This window comes from Drosophila arizonae, chromosome 2 (genome assembly GCF_054131065.1).
Source record: "Drosophila arizonae isolate 15081-1271.41 chromosome 2, UAZ_ARI_1.0, whole genome shotgun sequence".
In the NCBI taxonomy this organism is placed as follows: domain Eukaryota; kingdom Metazoa; phylum Arthropoda; class Insecta; order Diptera; family Drosophilidae; genus Drosophila; species Drosophila arizonae.
Window position 1 is genome coordinate 22,088,006 of NC_142922.1, and position 23,295 is coordinate 22,111,300.

A 23,295-nucleotide genomic window follows, 5' to 3' on the forward strand; every position below is an offset into this window, starting at 1 on the left:
TAAAAGAATTATGGTGAAAGAAAGATTTGAAAAGTTTAGCAACAGATAGCTACTTGGAATCATAAGCAAACAGTGATAAAGCTGAGGTGACGTATGTATGCAGAGATATATATGTATGTGTATATACAGGTATATGCGTGTGCGTCTGAATACATAGATCCGTGTATGTGTATACACATGGCTAAGCTGTCGCATCCAGTGTTTTAGTTTAATTCTTTGCGTACCACAGATACATAAGTAAACGTTTAGATACAGTAAGCACAATAATTCGTTGTACACTTTTTAGCTTCAAGTTGAATGCCAAAGTAATATGTTTTAATTCACAAAAGAACATTTAATATTCGTATCATATGTGTGTGTCTAGAGACTTTTATGCATTTCGCGTGTTTATTTTGTTGCACACTCGACTTAACTTTTAACAACTTTTGCATTTTTTTTTTTTTTATTATAAAACTTTTTGTTTTATATAATTGAATTTTTTTTTACATTTTTGTTTATTTTAACTTTTTCTTATCATCGCATCTAGAGAAGGTTATGACCAACTCAAAGTTGACCATTTCATTTGCATACAAGTTCGCACACACACACACACGCTCGCACACATACACAGGCACTCACATACACATGCATGCAGCAAGCATAATTTGCAGATTCATATCCATGCTGTTAGGATCAGTAATATTACCGTTAGTAGCATTAATTGTCACGTCGCGTAGCCGAACATTATTGATTATTGCAGATGGAAGCTGTCAGGATTTCCGAACTTGCCGAGTCGTTGCGCGCGCAAAATTAACGACGATAAAAATGACGAGAAACAACAAAAAACAAACATTTAAAACAAACAAAAAAACAAAATCTAAAACGCGTTGTCGCTCTTTCGAGTTCGATTCCCCGACTATCAAGCGCAATATTTTCGTTCATGAGTTTCAGCACTTGAAGCACACGCCGAGCACCGACATCTCACATACACACTCACACACACAGACACACACACATGTATGCTTACACTCTCGCAAAGCGCGAATCTGAGACGAAGAGCGCGACTGAAGAGAGGTGATCGTGAAATATTAGTTTGGATCTGTTTTGGCGGGAGCTTGCTTGTAGATATTTTATTTTTAAATCAAGTAAAAATGTTCAGTGTGTAGAAATATGATTAGAAGGGCCGATTCGGCGTTTCGTTCTGGTCACCAATTCTTTTCTTGAATATCAATATGTGAAGCCAAAGTCTGATAAGATCTTCGAATTCAAAACTAAAATATTTCTTTATTTTCAGCTGAGATCAACCATAATCTAATAGTATCGCAGCATCTTTAGAGCCATCTCGGTTCAGCGGCGTTTACCAGGCGTTTAAGAGGCCGTGCCGGGCCAGAAGCTAACAATACCCACGTTATGTGAATTTAAGAGAGCGTTTCATACGAAATTCAACACGCGCAATAAAATATTCGAATTGAGGCAAAGCCAAGCGAGCTTTAATTCTCTTTCATTAAGCTGAGTGATCATAAGAATCGAGCTTTCGCTGAACACTCGAGCTCGCAGCTTTGGCTGAAGTTTTCAAAATCAAGCGTCTCTTTAGTTTCGGATAACCTTTTATCTTTCATACCCAATCATACACTCAATTTGAAATTTTGAATGTTGCTTAAACCTCGAACATTATCGAACCGAACTTCCATCAAGTCATCGTAAATTTAGCTATACAACACGACTATTCTCGTTGAAGTCTAAAATTTAACTAAATTAGTACCGAACCTTACTAACAACATTCTCCCTGACATTTCTCTAATTATTTTTCATCTACATCCCTTCTGATACAGAGTTGTCCCGTTCGGTAAGTCATTCTTATCATCCAGCGTGGGTCTGAACTAGGGCTTGAGCAAATCAAATCGATGACAAAACAATTCATAAACTATCTTGGTTGATCTTTTATATTCAGTTTTAATATGACATATGTCTCCATTGCTTAAATTGATTTGTCTATTAAAATGAGAGAGGTATTTAATTTAAGGTATTATCTAGTCGAGCATACCGAATATGACTGCACTTTTTGTTTAGCTGGACTAATATTATTGTACTGTTACACTTATCTTTATATTACATAGACAGCAATGTTAAATTGGCCGCACATGCAGGAAGTTTTCGTAAGAAATCTGCTACTATTTACCATCTTATAGCTCCATTAAAAAGTCATATAATTTAATGTAAAGGTTTAAGCACACAATGCATCCGAATAATAAGCGAATCTAATCGGGACTCTCTACACACATTGATTATGCATATAGCAACAACAAATACATTCCACAACTTAAACTGCAGCTCTTACTAATATTAATTAAAAGATTATCATTATTAATAAAATGTTTTGATTTATTTCATTATTATTATTAAAATATTTATTTAACTTGTCTTCCTATTTCACCTGAACTGGCGTCTGCATAGAGCAATTATTGTGAGCAGTTAATGACATTATCTTTTACGAGTTGTAAGTGCAGAAATTTCTATATATACATATATACTGCTTATACGTGTATTATATATATATATATATGTATACATATTCTCATATGCCAGCTACACAGACGGGCCTCTCAAGGTCTACATCATACTTAAACTAAAAAGTTCTGCAGCGCTTTATACATAGTGTCTATGCCAAATTACCATATGAAGCAATTGACCTCTTTGCATATGGAAATATTTTCTTTAATCAAACGCAGCAGCCGAAGAATTAATCAATTAAAAGACGAGCACTCGTTAGCTATATTAAAATATAGTTGAAAATTTAAAATCCATTTCGCAGAAATAAAATTTAAAAAAACTTTTGCCATGCATTCATAAAAATAATTGTTTTTTCTTTTTGAAAAACATTTTTGGCACAGCTCAAACTGCTAATTGAAAAGTAGAGAACAGGGAGAGTACAACCCATAGCTGCAGGCAGAACGGGTCTAAGCATATATATCTATATGCTATATGCAACATATGTTGTGTAATTAACAACAGTGCAACGTGAATTACAAGTCGGAAATGAAAACGAAATCAAAAACATAAACCATTGCTGGTTCAGTTTCTGTTTTATTTTATATTCCCATTTCCAATTCATAGCATGTTTCAAAATATCATTAGAAATTTCATCTCTAAATACTCTTTACAAGCAAGTGCTTAGCCAAGTGATAAATAAATTCTAGTAAGAGTGAAAGGTATATAATAAAAACTAATATTTTTACTTAAATAAATATTTTTGTTTATTTTAAAAGAATAAAAACCCCTATCAACTCAACCTTGAAAATTGTAAAGTTGATTAAATATTTTAAAATTTCTGTCCAAGTTGATCCACAGGTTTGTATAGTTTTCACTATTAGTTAATAATTATAGTTAATATTATTGAGGGAAAATAAGCGGAACTTAAATATATTTTTAAAGAAATTGCTAATCGAACAATTTTAACAGAAGTATTTCTAATATTTTCATAAAAATAAATTATCATTAATTTAAATTAATAATAAATGAAAATCAATATGAATAAATTAACAATAAATGATAACTGATAGCCGAACATTTTGAACGGAAATAAATCTAATACTTTGATTTTTATTCCATAAAAGCTACTTAGAATATATGGAATAATTTTAAAAATTTAACCTTCTACTTATAGGCTTTATTCATATTAAATATTTATTACAATAAATCTTGAATTAAAAAAAATATATATAAAATATATATTATTCTAGTCGCCTTGTCAAACTACATAGAATAGCCGATGGTGCCTGCCCGGGACAAGTAGCACTTGCGGCGCAGCTGTTAGTGATCAAACGCACTTGAGGCGAACGAGGCAAAGTTTCTTACGGAGAATGAACTGATGCTGCCCACAGTGGCGCGAGTCGTCGCCTCAGTGTAGTAGTGTGCGGTGCTGCTGCTCGTAGCTGATCTTAGTAATTAACGCATTTAGACCATTTGGAGCGGCCAGCAGCACGCGCAGACATAAACTTGCTTTTTTTAGCATTAGAATGGCAAAATCAGCGATGCTAGCCAAAGATGCTGTGCGCGAGCTATCTCAGAACTATCTGCAGATGCAATTTGACGGCACGCGCCGCTTGGGCGATCACCTAGCCCGCCTCGGGCCGTCTCAATCGGCGGCGTATGGCCAAATATAGACGTATTTGAAGATCCACATACACGCTGGCCTGTCAGACACAGCGTCTGTTTACACACACATCCCCGAGCCAGCTCTTGGATATGCCGTGGTTGTGCCGGCGTGTGTGGTGCGTGCGTTGCTATGTTTATATTATTTGATGCGAATTTTGCTCGTTTTTGTGTATTTCTTTATATTTCTCTTTCATTTACTTTTGCTCGTTTATTTTTTTTTTTTTTTTTTTTTTTTTTTTTTTGCCAGTTTGATTAAGAAATATTGATCCTGATTGAATGATGGAAAGCTTACGAAAACTTAAATGAACTGTCGAGGCGAGACGAGAGGCAACAACTGCCAGCTGAAAGAGCTGTGAGCTATGGAGGCCATTTAAAGCAAACTATTTTTATATGAGCTCAGGTTTTGAAAGTTCGCTTGACAGCTGCTCAATCAAATCAAATATTTGGGCTAACTAAACACAAACCTTTTTGACATGCAGCGCCCCCTCGCCATGCGCCATGCGCCATGCGAAGATGTAGCACAGTGATGTATAAATTCTCAAAATTCGCAAAAATCAAACTCAATTACGTGCGCTGTCAATCAATGGCAGGAATCGAACTCGGAATCGGCCCAAGACATGCGTAAGAGCATTTTAGTGCGCAAGCTGCGTGGCCGAGGCGATCTTTTTTTTTCTTTCTTTCTTTTTTCTATTTTTGTTGTGTTTTGTTTTGTATTTTAAAGATACATTTTACTTAAGTGTATGGCATACATCATCCATTCAACTACGTCCACATATGTACATTTAAAGTTTTCATTGCACGCGTACGACGGCAGACAGACTATATAGAATCATTTCCAGATGGCGATGTGCGTTGACCCTGAGACGGAACGCCCACGCAATGGGCAAATATAAACTAATGTATGTATATATCTGTAGACTATATAGACATATATGTATATGACATATGTATATATGTAGACATGTATCTATTCCTATACAGAAAGAGTGAAAGCGTATGGAGAGCTAGACTATGATGGGCCATTGTACGGACAAATATCAAGATGGCAAAGACTTCAAATAGAACACTTGAGGAGTCGACTTGGCTATACAGTATTATACAATGATATATGTATGTACATATCTTATCTGAATCCATTGATGGTTTAATTAGGCTCAATGAAACAGTCCTCCAAATTAAAGCTTATCCCACAAGTAACACAAGTTTCGCATTAAAATAATGTACTTCAACTATTCCATCGATGTGTGGCGCATGGCGTCTATAAAGACAGCGAATTATGATGAGAAATGCCGCTGTCTCTCGTTAAATTTGAGTGCTTGCTGAAAAGTAGCACCATAAAAATTGAATTAAATAGAGAACAATGGAGAACTATTTCCTGCATAGGCCTCAAGGTTGCAGTGCTTTGAACTGCCCGTAGACTGCAGAAAGATATTGGACAACTAATCGATGAATGATGCTGCAGGGGCATACAAATTGGATAGACAACAACAACAATTTATTGCCCAAGAAGCACAGCAAAAGTCGTAACAGCTTTATATTTGACTATGAAAATACAATTTAGCTAAAGGAAAGCACAGCAACCTGGGCTTGCAGCATGTACATAAATGTACTACATATGTATATGTATATAGCCGATTCTCAACTTACAGCAAGCGCGTGTGTATGTGTGTGTGTTAATTGAAACATTGTGTTTTGATTTGTTCAATGAAAGTGAAGCGAGTGAGACATGCATATAAAATGTAAAACTCTAAGTTCTCATTAATTTCTTGGCTCATTGATTTCGCAAAACGAAATTGAATGCACACACATATGTATTTGCGTGCATATATGTGCATATATGAAAATAATGAATATGCATTAAATGCCACAGCATATTAGAAATAAAAGAGCTAACCGAAATGCATAACAACAATTGGCATAATGCACAACTTGAGCTCCAAATTTCTTACATACTTAATTACATACATATATGTAAAATATATACATTTGTATATACACATGCATATATATGTGTATATGTCCATAAATATGTCGAGTCAGCAGCACGGGTTGGCAACTGCCATGGCAAAGCGGCTCTCCAATTGCAGACGAGCAGACCCGGCTGGGGCAGCAACTGATGTGAGCGGCTTATGGCTTATGGCTTATTGCTGATTGCTTAAGCCTAAGCTCTTGTTTATGGTATGGTCTTATTCCGTAGAATTGCATATGGTACTCGATCGGCAGACGTCACACACATACACCTCTCCACTTGCCACTTGCCACTTGGCTGGTGTCTTCATCGATCCTCGACTGCGATAGGCACAGCTGTTGGCTGCAGCTGCAGCCTTCTTTGGCTTTTGAATTCCGCCTAAGGCAACCAAAGACAGCCAAGTTAACACTTTCAGTTGCCTTGAACTATCGACTTTAGCCATTTGACGCGCATTTTAATTACGCGCCGAGCTCTTCGTTTCTTGCATAATGCCAAAGGCGCGAGGGGATTTCCCAGTTGCAAGGGGCGCACTTTTTAGTTACGGTAGCTCAAGCAAATTGTCATAATGATTTATAAACATGCAGCCGCAAGCACAGCAGAACAGGTTGATAGACTAAAAGATATGCAGTAATTCGCCATCGACTAGTAGAAAACTTGAATAGCAAATTGCTTAAAAATGCAAATGCATACACCCCATCCGTTGACTTCTTAATGTAGGGTATTTTGTCAGTGACCATAGAGTCTCAGCTTTATGCATAAGACTCGCTTAGCGATTGCTGTCGCCATTCATTATGAAATTTATATACATAGTTACCAATATATTCACATTTATCAAACACAATTGACCTTTGTCAGAATAGACCAGCAGAACAATGACGACGCCTAGATACTGGGCCTGGGACCCCACATAGAAATTAATTATAGTCTTGTAAATTGTCATGAACAAAATTATTAATTGATCGCAGATAAACGACGTCTGGCGAAACACAAGAACAACAGCATATAATATCGGCTGAAATTAAATGACATTTACAATAACTATACTTACATACATACATATATGTATACCAGACTTACAGCTGGCGCCATGCGGAAGTCATAGAAAAGACCCATGAGAAATCGCTGGGAATGCTGCTTCTTAAAAATGTAAATACTAAGCAGCACTAAATTAATTTAGTAAATTAATCAAAAACTTAAATATGCCATCACGTTTATGTTTATGTAATGCCCATCTATTAGTGGTAAGCTGAGACAGCTAAATAAATCTCTAAGCTAACATAGCAACCAAACAGGTAAGAGAACTTTAGTCGCTAGAGCTGACTAGAAGATATCCGAAAACAAATGCTGTGGACCTGGCAAATTTGTTTTTTTGTTTATTTTTATTTTTAATAAATGAAAAACTTTAAGGGGTTGTACACTTTGGATTATTTATATTTAAAATTTGAAAAAAGACTGAACTCCTTATATTTATCAATTTATATTTACAAAAAAAAAAAAAAAAAAAAAAAAAAAAAAAACTATATATACAGAATAAAAAACAAATAAAATACCTAAGATATATACAAATAAATGATGAATTAAATATAATTTTTGCTAGTTGTAAAATCGATCAAAAAATATAAAACAATAATACAAAAAAAAGTTTAAAAAAAAGGACAATAAATAAATAATACATTCATGAATGCAATGTATTTAATTTGCTTTTTATCGACATTGAAAGTATGCAATACTTTCTGATCAACTGAAAGCAGTAGGAGTCAAGGGATATTCCTGTGCGACACTTTACAACACTGAACAATGACAGCCCAGTCGGTAGATTGTAAAACTTTCAGCTATATGCAAACCAGTTTGAGCTCAACGCACCCCCTGAACAGTCGCAAGCAATGTACGAGGACGAGGAAACGGGTAACCAGGGCAACGAGGACGACAAAGACACCAACAAAGTGTCGCCCAAGCAAAAACAAAAGAAAAGCAAACGTCCAACAAATGCCCAAACGCCAAATGAATTGGGTGCCAAATCGACAGCCAGCTTTTTCACTTTGTTCATAACGGGCCAGATAGTGTCGGCGACATTTCCGCTGGGTCCCGACAAGGATTACATATTCTGTCGCTATGAGCTAGTCGCTGGGCCGGACTGGCAGTTGGTGTCGGGTCCGCAGTATGGAATCACGCAGATGTCGACTAATAAAACTGGGCACTTTAATGACAAAATTGTCTTCAATATGCCTATCGAAGTCACCTACAAGAGCACCAGTCCGTTCGGCTGTAAGTGCCCGGGCAGCCTGGGCAGATGCAGTTGCTCTAATCACAATCTCTTTGCAGGGCCACAGATCCTGGTCAGCGTCTTCGGACAGAATCAAACTGGAAACGAGAGTTTGGTGGGCTATGCCCACGTCTATATGCCCATCTTCGGAGGCCATCAGCAGGTCGACGAGCACATCTCAAGTCTAAATCAAGCGCCAATCCTAAGGCCCAAGTGTCCCAATATGCTGGGCGATATAACCAGTTGGCTGTTGCGACGCCAGCCGGAGCTAAAGAATCCCAAGATACTGCTAGACAGTGCGCAGTCCAAGGGTAAGCAAATCGCACTATAGCAATATAACTAGTATTATCTCATCCTATATGCTCAGGACTTTCAATGGAGTCGTATGGCACTCTGGAGTTTCAGCTGCATGCGGTAATGAGAGGAGCTCGCAAGCTGGGCTATAATTGGCACGCTTAAAGCCAGATAATGAAATAGATATAAGTGTGTGTGTATGTGTATGAATAAAAGGTGAGGCAAGAGAGCATTTGTCCTAATCTAATTGGTCGATTGGGGTGGGTAGGTTTGGTTTGCCTTAAACTTGACCATGACTTGGGCGACTTGGACTGGGAAATGACGCGTTTGTCGCTAATCCGACGCAACAAATTTGCAGCTATTGGGGAGACGAATTTAAAATTGAACGACTTTGGATTGGCCAAGTGACGGATAATTGGATTAGCTAGCAATTAGTCTAAGACTGGCTAGACTCAAGTGTTTTCCAAGACCCTGGCCACATATAAAGGCAGCCCCATAGGCCGGCCCAGTGCAGTCGCGTCCAGTCCGGCGCCAAGAGAAATCTTGATAGTTATTGCAACTGCTATGGACAGACATCCATAACAGCCTAAGTACAAACAAAGTTCGACCACCGACAAGATCTAGAATTGGACAAGCTGAGCCATGATAAGTCTGAGTAACCCCACTTATGCGCATCTGCGAGATGGCAGCAATCTCAGCCTGGCGGAGAGTGTGCCAGCTGAAATCATGCACATGGTGGATCCCTACTGGTATCAGTGGCCTCCAATGGAGCCAATGTGGTTTGGCATCATTGGATTCGTCATCGCGGTGCTGGGGTAAGATACAAAGTCACAACATCTACAAGTTTGCCCATGCTTGAATATTTCAATTAATTTTGCCCAACCTCTAAGCGTGATGTCACTGGCGGGCAACTTTATTGTGATGTACGTCTTTACGTCATCCAAGTCGCTGCGAACGCCATCCAATATGTTTGTGGTAAATCTGGCCTTCTCCGATTTCATGATGATGTTCACCATGTTCCCACCCGTCGTCCTCAATGGCTTCTACGGCACCTGGATCATGGGCCCCTTCCTGTGCGAGCTCTACGGCTTGTTCGGCTCCCTCTTTGGCTGCGTGTCCATCTGGTCCATGACACTGATTGCCTACGATCGTTACTGTGTGATTGTCAAGGGCATGGCCCGCAAGCCACTGACGGTCACGGCAGCTGTGCTTCGCCTGCTTGTCGTCTGGACCATCTGTTGCACATGGGCTCTGCTTCCGATGTTCGGCTGGAATAGATATGTGCCCGAGGGCAATATGACGGCCTGCGGCACAGATTACTTTGCCAAAGATTGGTGGAACCGCTCCTACATCATTGTCTACTCGATGTGGGTCTACCTTACCCCCCTGACGACCATCATCTTCTCCTACTATCACATCCTGAAAGTAAGCCAGAGTGATTTCTTTGACTGTTAGTGATTGCTTATCCCCATTTCCCAGGCAGTGGCTGCCCACGAGAAGGCCATGCGCGAGCAGGCCAAGAAGATGAATGTCGCCTCTCTGCGCAACACCGAGGCAGAGAAGAGCAAGGCCATCGAAATCAAGTTGGCCAAGGTGGCGTTGACTACGATTTCGCTGTGGTTCTTCGCCTGGACGCCCTATACAATCATCAATTATTCGGGCATCTTTCAATCGATGCATCTGTCGCCGCTTGCCACAATTTGTGGCTCGGTGTTCGCCAAAGCAAACGCGGTTTGCAACCCCATTGTTTATGGCTTGAGGTAAGTCCAAAGAATATTAATTGACTTTTAATCACATACTTTGCCTGGTTTTGACAGCCATCCCAAGTACAAGCAAGTGCTCCGGGAGAAGATGCCTTGCCTGGCCTGTGGCAAGGATGAATTCTCCTCGGACTCGAGAACACAAGCCACCGCAGAGATTAGCGAATCTCAAGCTTAGACAAAATAAACGACGACTGCAGCAGACGACGAGGCTTACGAAGTAGATTCTGACCTGTGATGCTTAGACACAGGAACTGACAGCTATACGAGATTTGGCCACATTCCTGCTGGTATGTGGCACAAAATCTAGCTTTCCATACAAACGCAAAAAAACTAAAAAAAAAATGTAAAAAAAAATGGAACAAGAAATGGAAAAAACAAATAATTAAACTGCAATTGATACAAAATCAAAGAACATGATTTTTCCTCAAGGATGAAAGTGTAATTGTCTGAACTGCTTTATAAAGCACTTGCCCCAAAGAGTTTTACGCCTTTTTATTGAAAAATTAACACTTCAATCATTTCCATTCATTGTTTCGTCGTCGTTGGGTCGGGTCGGAATATACGTTTTCGTTCAGCCGTAGTAGGTGCTCATGTCCAGGTCAATAAGAGTGCCATTGTGGCGGCGTTCGTGCAGCTCCTGTGTGAAGAGTGCGCGTCCTTGCAGCAATATAAAGTCAATGAGTCGTTTATTCGAGCTGAGACGCAGTGCATCGGGATCGGTACGTTTGCGTAGATAGTTGAAGCAGCAGGTTCTGTTGAAAACTGAATATGATTAAAGCGATTGGAGAGTGGACACGGTATAGCTTACCGAAAATGTTTGGTGCCACACGCATTGGAGCACTCCTTGCCACAGGAGTCACATTGTATGGCATTCGAGCAAGCAAGACACATTAAGCATATGCCTATAAGGGTAGATATCCATATAGTCATCATTGTTGTATAGATATCACTGCCTACTCACATAGCAATATGATCTGGAAATGCATATCGGTGCAGCTCGTTTGATTCTTGGTAACAAAGTGCAGCTCACCAAACTGCGAAACTCATAGGAAGTCTTGTGAGGGTCTCACTCGAGTCATGCAACAGCAGCAGCAACTGAAAGGATTGAGCTCTTAGTGAATCTCTTTTTATACACTTTCACAAGCTCACACACACACACACACTCACAACTACCGCAGCAGTTAAATTCAAAGTGGTCATTCAAGCATGCTGCGGACCAGTAACCAAAGCAATACATCCAAGTGTAAGGATGGACATGTGATGCATAATAAATTATCTTTGCACAGACAACCCCAAACGCACAATTGCAGCTTGCGCAACAAGTTTATGTAGCATACTTTTGAGGCTGACTATGCGATTGTGTGTGTGGGTGCGCAAGTGTGTGTGGGTGTGTCTGGGTTTACCGCAATCAAAACAGTTTGTAACAGGTTACAAAAGTTTTGAATAAACCTGCTAGCAGACATGCAACGCATATAAATTATAATAAAAAATACACAACTAAGATTAAACCACTTTCTTTACATCCTATTTGTTCATTGTAAAAAAGAAATTTATATTTATGATAAAAGTGTTTTCAGTTTATTTGAATTTCCCACCATAAATAACTGTCTGTTTTTTTTTACGATATTTAAGGTACGATATTAGCAACCAAACCGACTAGGTGGCAACGCTATAGCACGAAAGCGCAACAGCTGTGCAACAACAGCTGGTACCGCAACCAAACCAATTTTAATTTGTAAAAATCTTGCTTTTTTGGTAAATAAAATAAAATCTAGTTAAACATGTGGGAACCACCTCGACTGAGTTCTGCGCTACGGGCCAAAACGGAACTCGAATCGAGGAAGCATTGCTACAGCAGTCTGAAAGAACTTCTTGTTAAAAATGTAGTGTCCACGACGACACCCAACGAGTAAGAAGATACAGTTGCTTCAACTGATGAAATACATACATACATCAAATTAATAAATTAATTTTTAAAGGAAAACTGAACAGACAATTGCAAAACTTCTGTCACAGTTGCCGGCGAACAAACAGCCTGAAGCCAAAGCTCAGCTGCAAAAGCTACGGAATTTAGTGCAAGAATGCATGGGATACGAGGAGCAGCCACAAGTAGTGGAGCATGCAGCCCTGTATCTGTTCTGGCTGCTGCTGGATGAGCGCGTGATGCTGGTGGCCACCAACAATCGACTGCACACCATGTTTGGCAACACGTTCGATCGGAAACGAACGCAGATACACAACTGTGTGCTTGCTGTGAGGGATGCATTGGAGGAGGATGAGCTGCTTGCTCTAAAGCGCTGGAGGCAATCGCAGAAATCGACGGAGCAGCGGCCACTTTGGGGCGAAGATATATGCGTAAAATACGCACCATCCAAGTGGCAGGATGCCAGCTTGCTGACGGACCTGTCGCCCGATGCACTGCTCAAAAATCAAGTGGTTAACAAGTTTACCATGAAATTAAAGACAAATTACGACTCGTTGCCAACTGTTACCCATAGCACAGACAACTATAAACTAAGCCCGGAGTTGGAAACACTTCTGGCCATAGCCGAGAAAATTGACGATGAGCTGCTCTTAGATCGGGTTGGCGACATACTCGGCTCGAAGCGCAGCAACGAAGATCTGCAGAACGAGCTAATGGAACTCCTAGGCTTTGAGCACTTCGAACTGGTTGGACAGCTGCTCCAAGAGCGCATCAAGATCGCGCAACAACTGGAGCAATATGCAACAAGATCACGTCGCATCAAGCAAGTGAAGCAAAAGCGGCAGCTGACATCGGCCAGCTCTGAGAAGCGTCCGACGGTGGCCAGCGCAGTTGTGGTTCAGTCGGAACATGAGAAGCTGCTGGGCAAGCAGCAGCGTCGCGAAGAGAAGAAGCTGCAGCGCATCATGCGCAACGTTAAAGACAGTAATGAGGATCGCGACGAAGAAGGTGCCGCTGTTGCTATATCTGCGCAGCAGTTGCGAATGCAGCACCAGCGTAAGCTGCTTGAGGCAGCGCAGCGCGAACCACTGCTGCTCAACACCAAGGCAGTTAAAGCCGAGCAATCAATCTACACGGCACCTATAAACTATCCCTATGTCTTCGACAGCCAACGGGAAGCCAAGCAACATGCCGGCTTCATAGGCGGCGGTCGCATTGCGTTGCCCGACAATGCTCAACGAATCGACAATAAACAATGGGAGGAGGTCAAGATACCAGCCAGCGAGCCACCGCCACTTACTGTGGGCAATAGGCGCGTTCAGATATCTGAGCTGGACGACATTGGCCAGATGGCGTTTGCCAACTGCAAGGAGCTGAATCGCATACAATCCGTCGTTTATCCTGTGGCCTATCACAGCAATGAGAATATGCTGGTTTGTGCGCCAACTGGAGCTGGTAAGACGAATGTGGCTATGTTGGCCATTGTGCACACCATTCGCTGCCATTTGGAGCAGGGTATCATCAATCGGGATCAATTCAAAATTGTCTACATTGCGCCCATGAAAGCGCTGGCCGCTGAAATGGTAGAGAACTTTTCCAAGCGCCTGAAATCAATGCAAATCAGCGTGCGGGAGCTGACGGGCGATATGCAGCTGACCAAAGCAGAGATGACGGCCACGCAGATACTGGTCACCACGCCCGAAAAATGGGATGTTGTGACCAGAAAGGGTAAGTCAATAAATTGGCTCAGATCTATTTACTTCGACTAATGACCAATTGCAGGCAGTGGTGACGTGGCGCTCGTCAGTCTTGTCCAGTTGCTCATCATTGACGAAGTGCATCTCTTGCACGGTGAGCGTGGTCCCGTAGTGGAGGCTATAGTGGCGCGCACACTACGTCTGGTGGAGTCCTCGCAGTCCATGATACGCATCGTGGGCTTGTCCGCAACGCTTCCCAACTACATCGATGTGGCCCACTTTCTGCGCGTCAATCCCATGAAGGGTCTATTCTACTTTGACTCGCGCTTCCGACCTGTGCCCTTGGACACTAACTTCGTCGGCATTAAATCGGTTAAGCCTCTGCAGCAAATTGCTGACATGGATCAGTGCTGCTATCAGAAATGCCTAGAAATGGTCCAGCAAGGTCACCAGGTGATGGTATTCGTCCACGCACGTAATGCTACTGTGCGAACGGCGAATGTTTTGCGGGAGCTGGCGCAGCAGAACAATACCAGCGCCCTGTTCTTGCCAGCTGACAATAATGCCCATGGCCTGGCCTGCCGTTCCATACAGAAGAGCAGAAATAAACAGCTGGTTGAGCTGTTCTCCTGCGGCCTGGCCATGCATCACGCCGGCATGCTGCGCGCGGATCGCCAAATGGTCGAGAAATACTTTGTGGAAGGTCACATCTCAGTGCTTGTGTGTACGGCCACCCTTGCCTGGGGAGTCAATCTGCCTGCTCATGCAGTCATAATACGCGGCACGGATATCTACGATGCGAAGCATGGCAGCTTCGTTGACCTGGGCATACTAGACGTTCTGCAGATCTTCGGACGAGCAGGCCGACCACAGTTCGATAAAAGCGGTGTTGGCACTATTATCACCAGCTACGACAAGCTCAATCATTATCTTTCCCTGCTGACCAATCAATTCCCCATCGAATCCAACTTTGTGCAGTGTTTGGCTGATAATCTGAATGCCGAAATTTGTCTGGGCACCATATCCAATGTGGAGGAGGCCATCGAGTGGCTTAGCTACACGTGAGGGACCATCTAGAGTGCTCATATTGGATTGTTTAAGTATCTATCCTCTTTTTTAGCTACCTCTTTGTGCGCATGCGCATCAACCCACATGTCTATGGCATTGAGTACTCGGAGCTGCAGAAGGATCCAACGCTGGAGGCGCGCCGGCGTGCTTTGATTATGTCCGCATCAATGAGCTTGGATAAGGCCAAGATGATGCGTTTCAATCAGCGCACCATGGACATGAACATAACTGACCTAGGACGCACTGCCTCGCATTTCTATATCAAATACGACACGGTGGAAACGTTCAATGAACTCATGAAGCCTTACATGACCGAATCAGAGCTCCTAGCCATGATGTCGCAGGCGCAGGAGTTCCAACAACTCAAAGTGCGCGACGACGAGCTTGAGGAACTGGACGAACTACGCGAATACTACTGCAAATTAAAGGTCTTCGGAGGCAGCGAGAATGTTTGCGGCAAGGTATATATCAAATTGGTTGTATGCCTGTCCAAATGATTTAATTGATTCGTACTCTTTTCAGGTAAACATCTTAATACAAACATATCTGTCCAACGGCTATGTCAAGTCCTTCTCGTTGAGCTCCGACATGTCCTACATAACACAAAATGTTGGCAGAATCGCGCGAGCCCTGTTTTCTATTGTGCTGAGGCAGAACAATGCTACCTTGACGGGTCGCATGCTGCTGCTCTGCAAGATGTTTGAGCGTAGGCAGTGGGACTTTGATAGCCATTTACGTCAGTTTCCGACCATCAATGCAGAGACCATTGACAAGCTGGAACGACGTGGCCTAAGTGTTTACCGGCTGAGGGAAATGGAGCAGCGTGAGCTGAAAGAATGGCTGCGCAGCGACCGGTATGCGGAGCAGGTCATACGCGCGGCACGGGAACTGCCTATCCTGGAAGTCGAGGCCACATTGCAGCCAATCACCCGCACCGTGTTACGCATCTCTATAAAAATCTGGCCGGATTTCACGTGGAACGATCGCGTGCATGGAAAGACGAGTCAAAGCTTTTGGCTTTGGATCGAGGACCCAGAGTCCAACTACATATACCATTCAGAGCTGTTCCAAATGAGTCGCAAGTGCGTGTTTAGCGGTCAGTCACAACAGCTTGTTATGACCATTCCATTGAAGGAGCCCTTGCCACCCCAGTACTATATACGCGTCACCAGTGACACTTGGCTGGGCAGCACCACCTGTGTGCCACTGTCCTTCCAGCACCTGGTGCTGCCGGAACACCATCCGCCACTGACGGAGCTGTTACCGTTGCGTCCACTGCCAGTAACCTGTCTGCAGAATGAGCTCTACGAATCGCTGTACAAATTCAGCCACTTCAATCCCATACAGACGCAAATCTTTCACTGCCTGTACCACACGGACAACAATGTCTTGCTGGGCGCACCCACGGGCAGCGGCAAAACGATTGTTGCGGAAATTGCCATTTTCCGCGCACTAAACCTGCAACCCAAGTCCAAAGTGGTGTATATAGCGCCGCTAAAGGCGCTCGTTAAGGAACGCATTGCAGACTGGCAGCAGCGCTTCGAGCGCTCGCCACTGGGCCTTAAAGTCGTGGAGCTGACAGGAGATGTCACACCAGACATTCAAGCTATTCGCGAATCGCAGCTGATTGTCACCACGCCGGAGAAATGGGACGGCATCAGTCGGTCCTGGCAGACTCGCGAGTATGTGCAGCATGTCTCGCTGATTGTGATCGATGAAATCCATCTCCTGGGCGAAGATCGTGGCCCAGTTATCGAAGTTATTGTTTCCCGCACGAATTTCATCAGCTCGCACACAGGTCACTCCATACGGATTGTGGGCTTGTCAACGGCGCTAGCGAATGCTCAGGACTTGGCCAACTGGCTGGGCATTAAACGAATGGGCCTGTACAATTTCAAGCCATCAGTGCGGCCGGTGCCGTTGCAGGTGCACATCAATGGCTTCCCTGGCAAGCACTATTGCCCGCGCATGGCCACAATGAACCGACCAACTTTCCAGGCCATACGCACATACTCTCCGTGCGAGCCGACCATTGTATTTGTGTCCTCACGCCGACAGACTCGCTTAACGGCGCTGGATTTAATCACCTTTGTAGCTGGCGATGAGAACCCCAAACAGTTCCTGCACATCGCCGAGGGTGAAATGGAGCTAATCCTTCAGAATATTCGTGATCAGAACTTGAAGTTCTGCCTGGCGTTTGGCATTGGGCTGCATCACGCTGGCCTGCAGGAGTCGGATCGCAAATGTGTGGAGGAACTGTTTCTGAATCGTAAGATACAAGTCCTGGTGGCCACCGCCACGTTGGCTTGGGGCGTCAATCTGCCTGCCCATCTGGTGGTCATCAAGGGCACCGAATACTTTGACGGCAAGGTAAAGAAATATGTGGATATGCCCATTACGGATGTGCTGCAAATGATGGGACGTGCTGGACGACCCCAGTTCGACAACGAGGGCGTGGCCGTCGTCCTGGTGCATGATGAGAAAAAGAACTTCTACAAGAAATTCCTCTACGACCCGTTCCCGGTCGAGTCCAGTCTGCTGTCCGTGCTGCCTGAGCATGTTAACGCTGAAATTGTAGCTGGAACAGTGCAGACCAAACAGGCGGCCCTGGACTATCTCACATGGACATATTTCTTCCGACGACTGCTGCGTAACCCATCGTACTATCAGCTGGAGGGCGTGGAGCCGGAGAACGTGAATGCCTTCATGTCCAGCCTGGTGGAGCGGGTCGTCTACGAATTGGCGAATGCTGCCTGCGTCGTCGAACGGGATGGGCAACTAGTGCCCACGTTTCTGGGTCGCATCAGCTCTTATTACTATCTGTCGTACCGCACAATGAAGCATTTCCTGGATGATGTAGAGCCGGGCATGGACACCAAGCAGGTTCTCTTGGCCATTTCAGATTCCTATGAGTTTGATCAGCAGCCTGTGCGCCACAACGAGGACAAACATAACGAAGAATTGGCCGAGGTGCTTCGCTTCCGACCTCCATCTGCCAGTTGGGATTCGCCCTATACGAAAACATTCCTGCTGCTGCAAGCTCACTTCTCCCGCCAGCCGCTGCCCAATTCGGATTATCTGACGGACACGAAGTCGGCACTAGACAATGCTACGCGTGTCATGCAAGCGATGGTAGATTACACTGCGGAGCGTGGCTGGCTATCGACAAGTCTGGTTGTGCAGCAATTGATGCAGTGCGTCATTCAGGCACGCTGGTTCGACGCCTGCGAGTTCCTCACGCTGCCCGGTGTCACCGAAGCCAACGTGGATGTGTTTCTGAACATTCAGCACGATAATTACGAATATCTAACGTTACCCGTACTCAAAGAAATCTGCAGAAATGATTACGAAGTGCTAGCACAGCCGCTGCGTGATGCGTTCGAGGAACATGAGATTGAGCAGATGTACAAGGTATAGTTAAAATATTTCAGGGCAATCCGATGAACTTTTAAAAAAAAATTTCCATTCTTTTACAGGTCATTCAAGGCTTGCCAGAAATTTCACTGCAAATCTCTGTAGAGGGCCGCTACATGGAAGAGGAGTACGCCAAACGACCCGTATCAATTAGCGAAGATTCAGTCGACTGGGTGCCACTACATGCCAACGAAGACTATGTACTGTGCGTCGATCTGCAGCGCCTGAACGTTGCTGCCGGTCAGCGTAGAGCTGGCGGCCAGGGATACTCAATACACAGTCCAAAGTATCCAAAGCCAAAGAATGAGGCTTGGTTCCTAACGCTCGGCTCACAAGCGAACGACGAACTGCTGGCCATGAAGCGTTTAACACTGCGCGGCATTCGCTCCGCCAATCGCATCTCCTTCCAGGCAACTCCACGTCGGGGCCGTCTGCTGCTCACATTATATCTGATGTCCGATTGCCTGATCGGCTTCGATCAGCAATACGATCTGCATTTTGAAATTATAGATGCTAAGGCCTAAGCGCACACGATAGCCAAACGTCGTAGCTCGTTCCTTAACTGAAGGCACATTAGATCATATTTATGGACTAAGTAGTTGTACCAGCTGTGCTGTTTGTATTATATACATACATATATTTTATTGTAGCTAAACTTACATATTTATTATGTCAGTCCCCAGCATACATATTGACATATTTTTAAAGCAATTATGTTAAATGTCCATGTAAACTATCGTATTAAAGAGAGCAAACTGGGTAAAATGAAGTAATTCAATATATTTTTTACTATGAGCCAAGCGGATTATGTTACGGATCGAGCCGACTATCCGTACACCTGTCTTACGGGCGAGTTATCAGTAAACATAACCTACCGTAATTCAAAATGTCTATAGATTCGTACTGGCTGATAGAGTTAAGTAAGTTAAGTTTTTTTTAGCTCCGAATACTTATCGCGCTCCCTGCGTCGCTCCCCGACTGCTCTGAAATAATACAGTATTGTTATGAAATGTAAGAATTGTATAAATAGCGCATGTACTGAAGCGATAGCAGTCAAACGGGTTTTATACTTCGTCGTGTCGAGTTGTGCATTGAACACTGAAATGTTGTATTTATTTTTGTTTGCCCTAACGCTTCTAAACTTGGGCTGGTATTACCTGAAGCACCATTATCTATACTGGGAGCGGCACGGCTTTCCGTATGATGAAAATATCAGTATTCCATTCGGTTGCCTCGGCAGCGTCTGGAGAAGGGAGAAGGCCATGGGCATGGCCCTGTACGATGTCTACAGAAATAGCAAGGACCGTTTTCTGGGCACTTTCCTGCTCTTTCGGCCAGCTATTTTAGTACGCGATGCTGAACTGGCTCGTCGCATTTTGACTCAAGACTTTGCGAGCTTCCACGACCGGGGCGTCTATGTGGACGAGAAGCATAATCCGCTGTCTGCGTCCATTTTTGCGCTGCGTGGCCAAAGCTGGCGCTCCATGCGTCACATGCTGTCGCCTTGCTTCACCTCCGGCAAGCTGAAGGCCATGTACAGCACCTCCGAAGACATTGGCAACAAAATGGTGGCCCACTTGCAGAAAGAGCTGCCCGAAAATGGTGCCAAGGAGGTGGACTTGAAGGAGGTGATGCAGATCTATGCCGTTGACATTATCGCCTCAGTCATATTCGGGCTGGACGTGAACAGCTATGAGCAGCCGGACAACAAATTCAGAAAAGTGGTTACCGTTGCACGACGCAATTCGCGCTTCAATGCGTTGTTTGGCATGATGTTATTCCTGGTGCCCTCGTAAGCTGCTGGTGAATTCAAATCGAGCCGTAGACTAACGCAAGACTCGTTTCAGTATCCTAAAGTTTCTGTTTCGCATTGGCTTAAAGAATCCCGTGGGAACGGCCATGTTGGCCATTGTCAAGGACACCATCGAATATCGGGAACAGAACGGCATTGTGCGCAAGGACCTACTGCAACTGCTCATGCAGTTGAGGAACAAGGGCAGCATCGAGGAAGACGACAGCAAAAGCTGGAACATTCAAACCTCTGAGGATGGTGAGCATGGCAGGAATTTGATCTCGTTACGTTACTCACCTCTTGATTCCAGGTCACTTGCAGAGCATATCACTGGAGGCAATTACCGCCCAAGCCTTCATTTTCTACATAGCTGGACAGGAGACGACAGCCTCAACGGCAGCCTTTACAATCTTTGAGGTGGCTCAGTATCCGGAGCACTTAGAGCGCCTACAAGCCGAAGTGGATGAGACACTGAAGCAGAATGGTGGCAATATCAGCTACGATGTGCTAAGCAAGATGAAGTTCCTTGAGTTATGTGTGCTGGAAACAATGCGCAAGTATCCCGGTTTGCCAATACTCAACCGTGAGTGTACTCAGGAGTACAAGGTGCCGGACAGCAATCATGTAATTAAGAAGGGCACTCCGGTGGTCATCTCGCTGCATGGCATCCACCACGATGCCGAATATTTCCCAGATCCAGAAAAATACGATCCCAATCGATTTGCCGATGAGAGCAAAAACTATAATCCCATAGCCTATATGCCCTTCGGAGAGGGTCCGCGCATCTGCATTGCCCAGCGCATGGGACGCGTAAATGTCAAACTGGCCATCGTCAAGATCCTACAGCACTTCGATATCGAGGTGATGAGTCGACGAGAGCTGCAATTCGAAAACGCTGGCATTGGACTGCTGCCCAAGGATGGCGTCAGAGTGCGGCTCTCCAAAAAGAAAACCAATTGAGCAGAATTGTGAAACTCAAAAGGCCACATACATGTACATACATTGTCTGTCCATTATGATAGCGAATATGGAGTTCATAACAAATTGATAGCAGCTAAGTCTTCTTATCGGCCCCACCAAATAATTTGCGTGCTTATTGTATGAATAGAGTCAACACGATTTTAATAAATGCTTGCAATGGAATTTTATATCTCTAACCAAGCGCATATTCGAGTACTTCATATGTATACATATATATATATATGTATATACATATACATACATATATGTGTGTATATATAAACATATTTGTAGACTGATTATTTATTTACAAAACGATTTCATGTGTTTAACTTGGGGGTAATTATCCTTATCGGGTTTCGCCATATTAGTTGTTGTCGCGCTGCTCCAATAGCTGTTGCTGTTGCTGTTGCTGCAGCTGTTGTTCGTTCTCGAGCATTTTCTGTTTGTTCTTCTGCCTGAAGATCTCCTTGCTGGCCTCCTTGATGGCCTCAAAGATCTTGGCCTGCGACATTATCTGCTTCTGTACATTCTCAACAGCGGGCTCGGCATTGATGTCAATCAGATCGCTCAAGCCTTCCGATAGATACTCATTGTTATTGTAGGGCTTCTCCTCCAGCTCATTGCGTTTGATAAGCGAAAATGGCGGATATGAGGGATACGAGGTGCGCTTACGTCCACAGCCTAAATATATATTATATTAATTCTAACTAGCAGTCAAGAGATTTACGATTTACCTGTAAAGGCGTTGCAAAATGGTCTTTTCTCATATTTCCATTGTATAACACCGCTGAGCTTGTGCTGTTAAGACAATGGGAAAAATGGAAGGCTTAAGAATATGGAATATATTGCTATAATATTACCTAGACTAGACTATCTGTCAAGACTTAAATATTTCAAGAATTCAGTCTTTCCTTACATACATTTCTGAAGACATAAATATCTCAACTATAGCCTTTCAGTACTTTAATGTTCATTCTCTACAGACTTCAGTTAATACATCAATCTCTTAAGTCTTCTCAGACAATACCAATCTCTGTAGATTTCAATTTGGTCTCTGCAGACTTAATTTAAAACATCAATCTATCAAGACGTCAATTTTGATTTAGTTTTTTTCTCTCAAGACATCAAGAAGAAGCATACAAATTCTTTAAGCTCTCATCAAAGCACTTCCTAATTTTATGACCCATTCACTGCAGTTCCATAAAAAGGAACATTGAAATAAAAAAAGAGAAATTCTTACAACACTTAGAATTTCATAGTCACATTTCCGAAATTTTATTGCACTGCATTTACTCACATTCACTTCATTGTTTTCGGTTTCGAGCGATGCGTTTGCCGTGTACATGCATATAAGAATGGCTGTTAGGTAAAAGCAAATCTCGACACTGGCTCTCATATTGATGCTGAGTACTTGGGCTATTGTTTTTTTTTTTTTTATTTTTTTTTTTAGATAATCCGTTTAGCGCCTGCACTGTTTAACGCTTCGGAAGCAATTGATGGTGTACTGCGTTCGCGGGCCTTGGTCAACATGTCGGCTACGCAATGTGAGACTTGTTCCTTTCAGGATACGACAGGACGGCCCGTGGCGCTGCGAATGTATTTTGGTTGGCAGTTAATAGCATTTTGTGTTTTTGCCGACCTTACCCAGAGACCGCCCACTTGTCCTTAACGCATTCTTGAGGTTTTGACGTTTTGGTCTTAAGCGAACTCTTAATAATGCTGCAACCTTAAAGCAGCTTACTCAGTAGTTTTATGTAATGATTAAAGATGTGGACATGCTTCATATTAAACGAAATTAGAGGCAATTTTGAGCAGTGTAACTGCAACGTTGCGACGTTCTCCTGAGAGCACAAGAGAAATCTGTCTATTTTTAAAAACCCGACACGAAAACCCACTCGCAAAGAGATATGCGTATATATAAATATAAATGTATTCAAAATACGAATACGAATACGAATACGTGTACGGACGTGTATATGTATACAATATAATCACCGGTTTTTTTTTGCTATGT

General features: G+C 43.2%; 7 protein-coding genes across 9 annotated transcripts in view; 4 read left to right on the forward strand and 3 right to left on the reverse strand.

The window, feature by feature from the left end:
* Positions 1–1,695, reverse strand: part of AdamTS-A (ADAM metallopeptidase with thrombospondin type 1 motif A) — a 44,675-nt gene extending 42,980 nt beyond the window's left edge. For 2 of the 3 annotated variants that reach the window (XM_089461886.1, XM_089461885.1), the window contains exon 1: positions 686–1,694. Coding sequence is in view for 1 of the 3 variants with exons in the window: in XM_089461890.1 (XP_089318016.1) it covers positions 686–697 (12 nt within the window). In the remaining 2 variants the exon portion in view is untranslated. Of the gene's footprint in view, positions 1–685 lie in introns of all 3 variants that reach the window. The other variant, XM_089461890.1, reaches the window with a different exon arrangement.
* Positions 1,696–7,605: 5,910 nt separating this feature from the next.
* Positions 7,606–8,889, forward strand: B9d1 (B9 domain-containing protein 1). The gene is made up of 3 exons (XM_018014295.2): positions 7,606–8,368; positions 8,426–8,677; positions 8,734–8,889. Exons 1-3 carry the CDS (start codon positions 7,987–7,989, stop codon positions 8,823–8,825), a joined length of 726 nt encoding a protein of 241 aa, XP_017869784.1. The 5' UTR covers positions 7,606–7,986; the 3' UTR covers positions 8,826–8,889.
* A 258-nt stretch (positions 8,890–9,147) lies between these two features.
* Positions 9,148–10,835, forward strand: Rh6 (Rhodopsin 6). Its single transcript, XM_018014275.2, has 4 exons — positions 9,148–9,475; positions 9,551–10,085; positions 10,140–10,420; positions 10,478–10,835. Exons 1-4 carry the CDS (start codon positions 9,303–9,305, stop codon positions 10,596–10,598), a joined length of 1,110 nt encoding a protein of 369 aa, XP_017869764.1. The 5' UTR covers positions 9,148–9,302; the 3' UTR covers positions 10,599–10,835.
* Positions 10,836–10,875: 40 nt separating this feature from the next.
* Positions 10,876–11,535, reverse strand: Trissin (trissin). The gene is made up of 3 exons (XM_018014326.2): positions 11,385–11,535; positions 11,232–11,325; positions 10,876–11,175 (listed from the first exon to the last, which is right to left on the reverse strand). The coding sequence occupies exons 1-3, from the start codon at positions 11,407–11,409 to the stop codon at positions 10,995–10,997; spliced, it is 300 nt and encodes a 99-aa protein (XP_017869815.1). The 5' UTR covers positions 11,410–11,535; the 3' UTR covers positions 10,876–10,994.
* Positions 11,536–12,089: 554 nt separating this feature from the next.
* On the forward strand, positions 12,090–19,299 carry obe (activating signal cointegrator 1 complex subunit obelus). The gene is made up of 6 exons (XM_018014060.2): positions 12,090–12,332; positions 12,403–14,075; positions 14,130–15,105; positions 15,165–15,573; positions 15,635–18,523; positions 18,589–19,299. The coding sequence occupies exons 1-6, from the start codon at positions 12,205–12,207 to the stop codon at positions 19,048–19,050; spliced, it is 6,537 nt and encodes a 2,178-aa protein (XP_017869549.2). The 5' UTR covers positions 12,090–12,204; the 3' UTR covers positions 19,051–19,299.
* A 266-nt stretch (positions 19,300–19,565) lies between these two features.
* Positions 19,566–21,475, forward strand: Cyp6d4 (Cytochrome P450 6d4). Its single transcript, XM_018014251.2, has 3 exons — positions 19,566–20,318; positions 20,374–20,576; positions 20,629–21,475. Exons 1-3 carry the CDS (start codon positions 19,630–19,632, stop codon positions 21,276–21,278), a joined length of 1,542 nt encoding a protein of 513 aa, XP_017869740.1. The 5' UTR covers positions 19,566–19,629; the 3' UTR covers positions 21,279–21,475.
* Positions 21,476–21,515: 40 nt separating this feature from the next.
* Positions 21,516–23,257, reverse strand: CCAP (Crustacean cardioactive peptide). Its single transcript, XM_018014316.2, has 4 exons — positions 22,926–23,257; positions 22,579–22,869; positions 22,016–22,079; positions 21,516–21,962 (listed from the first exon to the last, which is right to left on the reverse strand). The coding sequence occupies exons 2-4, from the start codon at positions 22,675–22,677 to the stop codon at positions 21,646–21,648; spliced, it is 480 nt and encodes a 159-aa protein (XP_017869805.1). The 5' UTR covers positions 22,678–22,869; positions 22,926–23,257; the 3' UTR covers positions 21,516–21,645.
* Positions 23,258–23,295: the final 38 nt, after the last annotated feature.

What these genes read in the sequence shown, in the direction of transcription:
- B9d1 (XM_018014295.2), top strand. Translation starts at nt 7,987, where the DNA reads ATGTACGAGGACGAGGAAACGGGTAACCAGGGCAACGAGGACGACAAA. An exon ending in GAGCACCAGTCCGTTCGGCT is followed by an intron (nt 8,369 to 8,425) that starts GTAAGTGCCCGG and finishes ATCTCTTTGCAG; the next exon opens with GGCCACAGATCCTGGTCAGC. An exon ending in AGACAGTGCGCAGTCCAAGG is followed by an intron (nt 8,678 to 8,733) that starts GTAAGCAAATCG and finishes CTATATGCTCAG; the next exon opens with GACTTTCAATGGAGTCGTAT.
- Rh6 (XM_018014275.2), top strand. Translation starts at nt 9,303, where the DNA reads ATGATAAGTCTGAGTAACCCCACTTATGCGCATCTGCGAGATGGCAGC. An exon ending in CCTACTATCACATCCTGAAA is followed by an intron (nt 10,086 to 10,139) that starts GTAAGCCAGAGT and finishes CCCATTTCCCAG; the next exon opens with GCAGTGGCTGCCCACGAGAA. An exon ending in CCCATTGTTTATGGCTTGAG is followed by an intron (nt 10,421 to 10,477) that starts GTAAGTCCAAAG and finishes TGGTTTTGACAG; the next exon opens with CCATCCCAAGTACAAGCAAG.
- Trissin (XM_018014326.2), bottom strand. Translation starts at nt 11,409, where the DNA reads ATGCATTTCCAGATCATATTGCTAT. An exon ending in TTTCCAGATCATATTGCTAT is followed by an intron (nt 11,326 to 11,384) that starts GTGAGTAGGCAG and finishes CTACCCTTATAG; the next exon opens with GCATATGCTTAATGTGTCTT. An exon ending in TGTGGCACCAAACATTTTCG is followed by an intron (nt 11,176 to 11,231) that starts GTAAGCTATACC and finishes AGTTTTCAACAG; the next exon opens with AACCTGCTGCTTCAACTATC.
- obe (XM_018014060.2), top strand. Translation starts at nt 12,205, where the DNA reads ATGTGGGAACCACCTCGACTGAGTTCTGCGCTACGGGCCAAAACGGAA. An exon ending in GCGAGAATGTTTGCGGCAAG is followed by an intron (nt 15,574 to 15,634) that starts GTATATATCAAA and finishes TACTCTTTTCAG; the next exon opens with GTAAACATCTTAATACAAAC. An exon ending in AGATTGAGCAGATGTACAAG is followed by an intron (nt 18,524 to 18,588) that starts GTATAGTTAAAA and finishes ATTCTTTTACAG; the next exon opens with GTCATTCAAGGCTTGCCAGA.
- Cyp6d4 (XM_018014251.2), top strand. Translation starts at nt 19,630, where the DNA reads ATGTTGTATTTATTTTTGTTTGCCCTAACGCTTCTAAACTTGGGCTGG. An exon ending in ATGTTATTCCTGGTGCCCTC is followed by an intron (nt 20,319 to 20,373) that starts GTAAGCTGCTGG and finishes GACTCGTTTCAG; the next exon opens with TATCCTAAAGTTTCTGTTTC. An exon ending in CATTCAAACCTCTGAGGATG is followed by an intron (nt 20,577 to 20,628) that starts GTGAGCATGGCA and finishes TCTTGATTCCAG; the next exon opens with GTCACTTGCAGAGCATATCA.
- CCAP (XM_018014316.2), bottom strand. Translation starts at nt 22,677, where the DNA reads ATGAGAGCCAGTGTCGAGATTTGCTTTTACCTAACAGCCATTCTTATA. An exon ending in CCGAAAACAATGAAGTGAAT is followed by an intron (nt 22,080 to 22,578) that starts GTGAGTAAATGC and finishes TTGTCTTAACAG; the next exon opens with CACAAGCTCAGCGGTGTTAT. An exon ending in ATTTTGCAACGCCTTTACAG is followed by an intron (nt 21,963 to 22,015) that starts GTAAATCGTAAA and finishes ATATATATTTAG; the next exon opens with GCTGTGGACGTAAGCGCACC.